The sequence below is a fragment of the Rhinopithecus bieti genome, unplaced genomic scaffold (genome assembly GCF_001698545.2).
Source record: "Rhinopithecus bieti isolate Rb0 unplaced genomic scaffold, ASM169854v2 scaffold_10017, whole genome shotgun sequence".
NCBI lineage: Eukaryota > Metazoa > Chordata > Mammalia > Primates > Cercopithecidae > Rhinopithecus > Rhinopithecus bieti.
The window spans coordinates 574341-585336 of record NW_016806314.1 but is presented as its reverse complement, the minus strand read 5'-3'; the positions used below and the strand labels follow the sequence as shown (position 1 = coordinate 585336).

Genomic DNA, 10996 nt, shown 5'->3' with positions numbered 1-10996 from the left:
CCAGGATGGTCTCGATCTCCTGACCTCGTGATCCGCCCGTCTCGGCCTCCCAAAGTGCTGGGATTACAGGCTTGAGCCACCGCGCCCGGCCTATGAGCCATTTTTTAACAATTGGTTTTTAAAATTCTTTCTGCATCTTTAAGATATTTTCTTACCTTCGGGATTTTTTCTGAGTCGTCAACAGTCTTGCTAAGAGAACTGCCTATTTGTTGGCTTTTCTATTTTCCCTACTTTCATGAGAACTGCTCCTAATCTCACTGTTGTTTTTAATGCCCTTTTGCCTCCATTGCCCTTACATTAAACTCATGGGCTATGAGCTCTCCAGTCCTGCATCCTAACTGGTGATCATGGTCTACTTATATCTTCTCTGTAAAAGAACTGTGAACTGTGTTTGACTAAAGCCTAAGGCCCTAAGGAATTCATTGAAAGTTACCTGTGCTATCCCACTTGAGTAATAACATGTGAAGAGCAAAGGTCTGGGCACTTGTTAGCAATGGGCCCTGACAAGTCAAGTCTCCTCTCTGAGTCCTCAGTGTTCTTATCAGTAAAATGGCAACGGTAAGTCCTACCCTCTTGGCCTCACAGGGCTGTGGCACAGACCATACGATGTAAGGGATATCAATGTGCTTTGTATTATTGTAACCACCTTTGCAAAAATTATGACAGTGAGAAAAATCTGACATAGGAAAATTGTGACAGTGAAAGAAATCTGACCTAATCAACTCGATCTTGCTTCTAACCTCCAAGCTGCCCTTGTTCATTCCTGGACATAGGCCAAACTAACTATAGAAGAAATTTAGTTTATAATCTATTTTTTTAAAAAAGACAATAGCAGCCCCTTCCCGAAACAAACCCCCTCCTTGCTTGGAGACCAGACTGCCTTTGTAAAACTAACAAAATAGAAATCATGACTCAGGAGTCATGCAGCCAGAGGCCACCTCCCCAATTCTCCTGTAGATAACATCACTATTGTAAAACCTAAGATTGGTATTTGAGGTGTTTTTCCGACTCTGCATTCTGATGCAGAGTGCAGCTGGCACTACCCAAACTGATAAACTGGCTCATCTGGTCTTGTGGCCCCCACCCAGGAACTGACTCAGCTCAAGAGGACAGCTTTGACTCTCTGATTTCACCCTCAACCCAACCAACTGGCATTCCCCATTCCCTAGCCCCCTGCCTGCCAAGCTATCCTTAAAAAAATCCTAGCCTTTGAATTTTCAGAGAGGCTAATATGAGTAATAAAAATTTCCTATCCTTCCGCTTAGCGAGCTTTGCATTTATTAAACTCTCTGTTGTGGAAACTTGCTCTTCTCAGTGCTCCAGCTTTTCCGGGCAGTGGGTTAGATGAACCCATTGGGTGATGACATTATGACTAGGTTACACTCATTGTGGTTAGACTACACTCATTCCTTCAAAGATCATAAAGAGTTCCAATGGTAAGAGGACATGTTTCTTTGTTCTCTACCATCTGCTCCCAGCCTCTGTGCTGATTTAAAAAACAAAACCAACAACAACGAAAAAAAAAAAAACAACGCAGTTACTTCCACCAAAGAAAAAAAGGTAAAGGGGTTGTCTTTGGAAGTGTCAGAATAGGGAACAGGAGAAGTCAGGGACTAGGCAGGAAAGTTGACCATCTTATTAGGCTGGGACCAAGGAGGGATGGGGAGGGCATCTGGGCTGCCAGAGCATCTGAAGGCTGGAAATTGGGGCGGAGGCAGGTGAGGGAATTCCCACCCATCTCCATGCTGAGAGTCACTTGACTTTTCCAGTAAAGTGCAGGGATCCCGTGGTAACCTGGATGTTCTGTGATGGCTGAGTGCGGGGGCGGGGGATGTGGGAGGTGGTGGAGTAGGACCTGTGAATGCCAGACCCAATTAGAAGTTAGAAGAAAACATGCTCCCAAGGATAATGTCTGCATTGTGCAGAATTCTCTCTCTCTCTCAAATACACACACACACACACACACACACACACTCCTCACAAAATTAAGAGATAATGCTGGAGTTTTAGAAATGCAGTCTCTTGGGCTTCATTCCAGACCTACTGGATCAGAATCTGTATTTTAATAAGACCTCCCACTTTATTCATATGCATGTTAAAGTTTGAGAAGCACTCCTCTGGCATGGTTTAAATTCTTCAAATACTAAGATTTGCCTGCTTGCAGAGGTTGATAGAACCCAGAGCAATTAGTGTCAAATACTTTTAATTTTGTATATGAATAAAGATACAGTTTAAAGTGTGTACCTTAATGTTTTCAGTGGGGGGGGGATAAGCATTTTAATGAAATAATCAGATTAGGCATATTAATATGATCACATATGTTTACAAGATGTAGAAAGTTCTCCTTATGTATTAAAAAGAGACAACTGTAAAAAAAAAATAATAGCAATACAAAGTGTATCCACATTCTTCAAATTAGAGAGGAAGAAAAGAAAAGAAAGATACAATGTGTCCCTTCCTCCCTTCCTTCCTTTTCTTCTGAACCCTTCCCCACTCTGCTACACATGCTCCTGGTTATTTACTTACACGACCTCATTCTCTCCTATGTTGGTCTTCTTGAGCCAGAGAAGCAAGAAAGTATAAATAAATAAAGTAGAAAATAAATAAACAAACCAAGAAAGCTCCAAATAGGGGGCGTCAGTCCCAGAAACCTTCGGTGGCTCTGAACTGTAGAAATCACTGATCAGAGACACAGATTTCCGTGGCCATGGGACTTTGCAGGATATACCCAAGGACAGGTGGCTATGGCTTCCAGAGGCTCTGTTGTACAGTGTGCAATCATTACAGCAAAGGCTTTAGAGACTGACAGACCTATGTTTGAATCATGTCTCTACCATGCGTTAGCTGTGTGCTCTTGGACGTGTCACTTGGCATTTCTGAGTCTCAATTCTCTCAAACATAAAATGCGGAAATAATAAGGGATAACAGTACTTACCTGATAGAGTTGTGAGAATTTGGAGAGGTAATGTAGGTAAAGCACTGACCCCAGGCCAGTGTTTAACAAAAGTGAGTTCCCTTCCTCTCCAGGGGAATTCTTCATCCAGGACTTTGTAGACTATAGTTTCTAACAGACTCCTGGGAGGAATCATGGCCAAGGCCTTTACTCTGGGGCCTTAAGGCACTCTCTTTTCTCCTGATTTGGGGAGGAGTCCTCTCCATCTTTAGTAATAAGTCTCAGAGAAGAAACAGATGGAGAGGACAACTTTTCAAAGGCTGGAGTATTTGTCCCCTCCTCTTTACCTTCTAATTAGAGGAAAGATGACTGGCAGAGAGAGGGAGGCTGGGTCAGGACTTACCATCATGGCTGGGGCAATCACCCCTAACATCTGTCTGGGGATTTTAATGTTTCAGAGTTTTACCACATCTCTGATTTCCCTTTATCCCTAGAAGCACCCCCAAGGATCATGTAGGACCAGCAGAAGCAGTGTAAAGTAACTTTGAATCTGACATCAGAAAGACCTGCACTCAGCCGGGCATGGTGCCTCACGCTTGTCATCCCAGGCCAAGGCGGTGGATCACTTGAGGTCAGGAATTGGAGACCAGCCTAGCCAACATGGTGAAACCCTGTCTCTACTAAAAATAGAAAAATTAGGCAGGTGTAGCTGTGCATGCCTGTAGTCCCAGCTACTTAGGAGGCTAAGGCAGGAGAATCACTTGAACCCAGGAGGCAAAGGTTGCAGTGAGCTGAAATTGCGCCACTGCACTCCAGCATGGATGACAGAGTAAGTGAGACTCTGTCTCAAACAAACAAAAAAAGAGCTGTACTTAAATTCTAGCTTTTCTACTTATCTTAACAGATATATGTCTTTAGGCAAATTATTTAACTTTTCTGAGTCTCCTTTTCACATTTAGAAGTAGGAGACTTTCACAGTGTCATGTTTTCACCCCCATCAATATTACTGATGCTTGCTCATTTTCTAATGTGGGACCCGAAATTTACCAGGTGCTTAAAGAATCTTTTGTTTTCAGATTCATTGATTCTAGGTAAATCAGAGGAATAAGCAACATGAACAGAAAAAATGTAGAAAATGCTATTATGCTGAAGTATAATTGTTGCTTCAGAAGTCCAGCATCTGGTGCACTTAACAATAGAGAATATATTAAAATTTTCCAAAATAAAAAAAAGAAGCAAGAGACTTCCTAGTGAAAATTAAATGGCATATGCAAAGTCTTTAATATAGCATTTGATACATGAGAGGGACTCAGTAAATTTTAGTAACTGTTATAATTATTAGGAAGAATGTGACGGCCCCCACTTAAAAGATCAGCAGTCTGAGGCTTAGAAAGACCAAGACTTATTCAAGTCTTATGATTTCCAGCCTGGGGCTCTTTCTATTTTGTGAAAACTGAGAGACTGTGGCTCAGTGGCTCTGAGCCCAGAGGGCTTTACCTGCCAAAAGTCCAGGCTGAGAACACTAATGTTATAATAGTGATGAATGGTGGCATCAGGCTTATATTTAGGGTTGTCTATTTTGGGATGAATTCACTCCCCCTGGTAATTGGGATTGTCAATGATCCGAGGTTTCCATTTTCCCTAAGCAAAAAACCAAACAGTGAACCCGGCATTAGTATTTTGTTATTCTTCTGATCTCATGCAATCAGAAAGGCCAATTGATGTGGTTTGGATCATGTCCCCACCCAAATCTCATGTTGAATTGTAATCCCCAGTGTTGGAGGTGAGGCCTGGTGGGAGGTGATTGGATCACAGGGGCAGAGTTCTCATAAATGGTTTAGCACGATCCCTCCTTTGTACTGAATAGTGAGTGAGTGATCATGAGATCTGCTTACTTTTAAATTGTGTAGCACCTCCCCCCTTTCTCTCTCACTCCTGCTCCCACCGTGTGAGACACCCTGCCATCACCTTCCACCATCACTGTGGATACCTGAGGCCTCCCCAGAAGCTGATGCCACCATGCTTCCTGTATAGAGATGGTGGATATGCTATAACCAGCCTGGCCAGTAGAGTGAAACCCCGTCTCTACTGCAAATACAAAAAATTAGCCGGGCGTGGTGGCGCGTGCCTGTAGTCCTGGCTGCTCGAAAGGCTGAGGTACGAGAATCTCTTGAGCCCAGGAGGTGGAGGTTGCAGTGAGCCGAGATCATGCCACTGCACTCCAGACTGGATGACAGTGCAACACTCTGTCTCAAAATAAATGATTAAATAAATAAAATAAAAAGTGTCCCTACTCCTTGCACTTTTGGCTCATTCATGTCCTACCCTTTTTCCTTCTGGCCTATTTCTAAGACTTCCAGTTCCTGACCCCAAACCCATGTCCTATTTTGACTATGTTCCTGTGACAGGCTGCTTTCCACCACTCTGGACAAACTCCAGGCCCAGGGCTGCCTGGCCCTATACCTGTCAATGTTGGCCTTTACCAGTCCACCCCATCCTACGTAGGCACAGCCCTGAGAACAGGGCTCAGATGAGGCTATAGTCTTATTGGGGGGTTTAAGAGAAAGGAAGATGACAGGATCTCAGAATTTCTGTTTAATCAATCAGCATTTACATTTCTTTTGTCTCATCTCTCACACCCATTGGAAAGAGAGACCCCCCTCACCTTATACTTTGGGTTTGGTAGCAGAGGCCTTTCCCACTCCCCATCCATAGCCTCATTCCAGTCATCTGGCTTCTTGGCTTCTGGATCCAGGATGTATTCAAAGTCTTCCCAGTCCTAAAATGAAATATTCCTTCATTAAGGTAGATGCGTAGGCTGGCATAAAACTGGGGGTCCAGACTGGGCGTGGTGGTTCACATCTTCAATCCCAGCACTTTGGAGGCCAATGTGGGAGGACTGCTTGAGCCTGGGAGTTCAAGACCAGCCTGGGCAATATAGTGAGACCCTGTCCCTACCCCAAAAAACTTCAAAAATTAGGTAAGTGTGGTGGCACGCACCTGGCAGGAGGATCTGAGCCCAGGAGGTGGAGGTCACAGTGAGCCATGATTATGTCACTGCACTCCAGCCTGGGTGACAGAGCGAGATCATAAAAAAAGGAAAGGAAAAGAAAGGAGAGGAGAGGAGAGGAGAGGAGAGGAGAGGAGAGAAGAAAAGAAACGGGGCATCCAGAGTGCTGTCAGGCTGGACCTGGGTAATTCCCTCTGCCCCCTCCCGCCATCATCTATATGAAGGTCCAGCTCAAGACCTGTAAACAAACATAGGGCAGAAAACAAAGAGGCTTTAAGCACTTCCAATCCCTTCTCTGGGTTCACTATCACTTTGATCTTGAGTTCTTTAAGCTTAAGTAAGATGGGAATTTCCCTTGTCTCTGGACACACACTCCCCCACAATCATGGCCCCTTATTGTTATAATAGGTCTTTTAGCCTAGGTCCCTCTTCTTGAAGGCGTCTTGGTGACCTGCTTTGTATCCCAGTATGCTCCCAGGCCTGCGTCAGTCCTTCCTTGTACCCCAGGACCCTCTGATTTCCCAAGACAGAGATCTACAAGATCAAAAATAGCCTACCCCAACTTTTATATTTCTATGCTGTTTAGCCTCCAAGGCTTTGCTCTGTCTGCCTGGCAGTTCGCTTTGGTTGTGACCATTTGTCCAGATTGACTGAAGGCTTCCATGCCAGCCCACCAAACTCACAGTCATTCAACACAATTGTGATTGGGATGTTTCTCTGGTTCCTAGTCTGTCCCAGCAGTTTTATGATTCCTAAGACAGATAGTTAGCAACCTATCCTGGGGGCTATAGTTGTGACAGTGCCCTGTCGATTTAGTCAGTTTCCATCTTCCCTTGTTCCACTCAACAGGGAGCACAGAGGCCTGCAGCCTCTTTATTCTCCTAAAGCCCTTGAGCCAAGCCAACCCTGACTACATCAGGTGCATGATCCTCACCAGGAGGGGAGGGTCCATGTTTAGTCTTCCTACCCTAAGCCTGCCTTCTGGGCATGGCAGCAACCTAGCCCCTTATTTTTCCATGGTGCTAAAGGCCCAGACACTTTGCCTGATCATCTGCCTTAATTCCCTTACTACACCTCCCTCCACCAAGGACTGGGGCCCTTTGCTAAATCTCCCTACACGTGGCTAGGCAACTGCCCATCTCTCTGCAGGCCTCTCTTTAGGGGCTGGACTCCAGCTGCTTGGTCCCTGCCTGACCTCAAGCATCTCTTCTGCATGACACTGACCCTGCTCTGACCTGCAGAGTAGCAATGTGTTGGGTGAGGCCCTTCCTGGCCTGGCTCCAACAGACCTTTCCAACCTAATCTCCTACCATGCCCCACCTTGAACCTTATGTTCCCCAAATACTGAACTACTGCTTTCAGTGCTTTACACACCATGTTATTTCCCAACTAACAACTGTGCCTTTGCTTCTGCTGTTCCCTGGGTCTGGAATGTCTTCCCTCCACCCCAGTTTCCCACTTACTTTTCTCTAATAAATCTATTATTTGAAATCCAGCATATTATTAATCTATAAAGGCCATACATTAAGGACTTCCTATATACCAGGCACTACATTATGTAATTTTTATTAGCTCATTTAATCTTCACAGTAATCTTCACACATAAGTATTAAAATAATTCCCATTTGCAAAATTGACTTTCACAGCAGTTATGCTCCTTGTGCAGGGTTCACTGCTAGTAGGATGGGGTTCCATAGTTAGAAAATGGTGGTGCTCAAACCCATATATGCCTGACCCCAGAGTTTATGTTCCCAACTCCTAAGTTAACTCACTCACTCAAGCATTTCCCTCTCTTTACCAGACCATTGCCTACATCTCAGCTCAGGCTGGGCTGAGATCCTCTTTTGGGCTTTCACTGGCTTGCCTCCCTGGCTCTCAGCATTGATCACATATTTTGATCTTTGTTTTCTTATCTGCCTCCCTTACTATATTCAGAATCCCTAGAGGGCAAGGGTTGTTCTATTCATAGCTATATCCAGTACAGCTTTCCAGAATAATAATAATGAGCCAATGAGTATACTCCATACATTCCCCATATTGATAACTTAAGAGTCAAAAAGATGTAGGTTCAAATCTTGGTTCTAACGCATATATGCTTGTGCAAGTTACTTCATTTTCTAAGCATCAGTTTCCTTATCCACAAAAGAGGGATCATAACACACTGTTCACAGAGGCTGCTGGATCCCCAACAAAGGTAAGTGGCTGCCCTCTTCCCTCCATGCCTCTTTGGAAAACAATATCTAGCTGAACACCTCCTTGAGGGATTGATGTCTCCAGTCTCTGCTCCATCATTCCCAGCCTCCTTCACCTATTTCCACAGCTGAGATCCCACCTGCTTCCCAGCCAAACGCCCTCTGATCTCAGGTTTCTTGTCTTCCAGATCCTCTATGTGCAGGCATTCATCCCATTTCCTTGGTTTCCGGGCATAGGGGTCTTTTATTTTCCTGGGAGGCAAGAAGTCCCAATCCTCCTTCAGATTCTCAGCTGCCACCTGCTGGTTGTCAATTTTAACCTCATAAATAGCATTGAAGCGAATAATCAGAGTATACAGGTGAGTGTCTGTATTGATCCATAAAGGGAATGGGGGAATATTTCAGTTCCATTTTTTTTTTTTTTTTTTTTGAGACGGAGTCTTGCTCTGCCACCCAGGCTGGAGTGCAGTGGCCGGATCTCAGCTCACTGCAAGCTCCGCCTCCCGGGTTCACGCCATTCTCCTGCCTCAGCCTCCCAAGTAGCTGGGACTACAGGCGCCCGCCTCGTCGCCCGGCTAGTTTTTTGTATTTTAAGTAGAGACAAGGTTTCACCGTATTAGCCAGGATGGTCTCGATCTCCTGACCTCGTGATCCGCCTGTCTCGGCCTCCCAAAGTGCTGGGATTACAGGCTTGAGCCACCGCGCCCGGCCTTCAGTTCCATTTTGAACATCTTTAGATCCCAAGCATTAAATGCACCAGACCCTCAGTTCCCTGAATGCCACCACCCACATAATCACAAACAAACCTTACCATACTCTTTAACCCTTTTCTCTGGTTAACCCTATATGGATTCTGGGCCTCTCCTCCTAGTACACACTCCTCTGGTCTCCCTAGCCTTCATCTTTCCCTGCACTGAAGCTCTCATCATTCTCCGATCTTACCTGTCTTTCTGCCTGTCCCTCTAGACTGTGAGCAGGAGTCATATATGATTTATCTGTTGTGTCTGCAGCTTCCAGCATGAGGCCTGCCCCAGAGGAGGACCTCAGAGAGCTTCTGCATGGTACAGCCTTTGTACTGTCTTGCTAAAGAAGGCCTTGGGTGTGAAACGCTCATTCTCCAATGACTCCTGTGGGCTTCTCTAGGCTCGGTTCCTGCCTCTCTCTATGCTCCCACTTGCAGTGCTACTCTTTCTCAAGTTGCTTTGACTTTTCTCCTGTGATTATCTTTTCTAAGAATTCAGTTCTCCCTAAAATTGTCTTATCACTTCACAAGATCAAGTCATGTTCATCTTTCAAAGTGCAGCTCAGGGGAACTCTTCTCTAGGAAGTACTTCCTAAGCCTCCAGGTTGGGTAGGGGTCCTCTTCTGTGCTCCCACAGGTGCCCATCATACTAGGTAGTCACTCTGCTTGACTCTTACCTTCATTGACTGTGAGTTCTGTGAAGTCAAACGCCATGTCTGGCCCACTCCGTCCCCAGCCTAAGGCCCAGCACAGAGTTAGTATTTGGTGAATGCCTGTTGAATTGTTGATGAAATCCACCTACCATCCTCTAGCCAACCTAGGTGTCTCTAACTTGATGTTACTATGATACACTGACCCCCCCATTCCCGTTTCTAAGTCCAACACTCCCTCCTTCCCCCATCCTCTCCAATGTCTAGCAGTGGGGAACTGGGCCATGCCAAGTATTGTTCCACAAGAGGACCTCATATAACTTCTTAGGCTTTTGGATCAACTGCTCCTTTATGAAATCCTGCAATTTACAGCATTTCTCCAGATCTACTTTTTAACCTGTAAAATGGAGATGACAGTTTTAATTTATAGGATTTTGTAAGAATTAAATTACACATATAAAATATATCTCCTTCTCCCTTGGCTGAGGACCAGCACACACTCACCCTGCACTTGATGGTGTTGTTCTCATGGTATTTCCCTCGGTAATGAAGGATGACCTGTACTTTGTTGTTGCCAAAGTTACAAATGTCAGGTCCTGGAATAAACCCCAAAGCATAATTTCACGTAACTTTAAGGCAGTTTGCCTGGTGTAAGGCCAAGACCCAAGACAAACACAGCATGTGTGTTAATCGTCCCAGCAGGAAATAGATGGCACAATCAAATTTGGGATCATTTGAGAAGGATTTAATAAAAGGACGATTTACAAAGGTTGGGGCAGGACATTGTGAAAACATAAAGTACAGTGCTATGCTCAGGGCTAGCAACAATGGGGTTCGACCCCTAGGCCTAAAGGGGCTAGAAGGAGTGCTTGCCAGAGTCTGGAAGAAAGAATCCTGTGGAAAAGACAGGCAAGAGAGAAGCTGACTTTCAGTTGAGGAACACAACTCTCTTTTCCACCTCTGATCTCCCAGGGTTCCCATTGACCAAACCCAACCAGAAACCCCTTCTGTGCCAGGCATTTTATACCATGTCATTTAATTCTTACAACAAGTAGATGTTACTATCCCCCACTTTTAGCTGGGAAAATTGTGGCTCAGAACAGTTAAGCAGGTTGCTCAAACTCAAACAGCTAGTAAGTAGCATTGTTGGTATTCAAACCCAAGCCTACCTAGAAACAGAGCCTGGGGCCCTTTATGCTTTGTAAAAACTCCAGAAGGGGCCGGGTGCGGTGGCTCAAGCCTGTAATCCCAGTACTTTGGGAGGCCGAGACGGGCGGATCACGAGGTCAGGAGATCGAGACCATCCTGGCTAACACGGTGAAACCCCGTCTCTACTAAAAAATACAAAAAACTAGCCGGGCGAGGTGGCGGGCGCCTGTAGTCCCAGCTACTCGGGAGGCTGAGGCAGGAGAATGGCGTGAACCCGGGAGGCAGAGCTTGCAGTGAGCTGAGATCTGGCCACTGCACTCCAGCCCGGGCGACAGAGTGAAACTCCGCCTCAAAAAAAAA

The 10996-nt window shown here is 45.3% G+C and overlaps 1 protein-coding gene across 1 annotated transcript in view; it reads right to left on the bottom strand.

Annotated features, from left to right (window-relative positions):
• Nucleotides 1–10996, bottom strand: part of LOC108531812 (calreticulin-like) — a 52368-nt gene that overhangs the window by 7962 nt on the left and 33410 nt on the right. Inside the window, 5 exon segments of the mRNA XM_017875453.1 lie at nt 4391–4534; nt 5559–5672; nt 8236–8462; nt 8920–8925; nt 9988–10083. Coding sequence (XP_017730942.1) covers nt 4391–4534; nt 5559–5672; nt 8236–8462; nt 8920–8925; nt 9988–10083 — 587 coding nt within the window.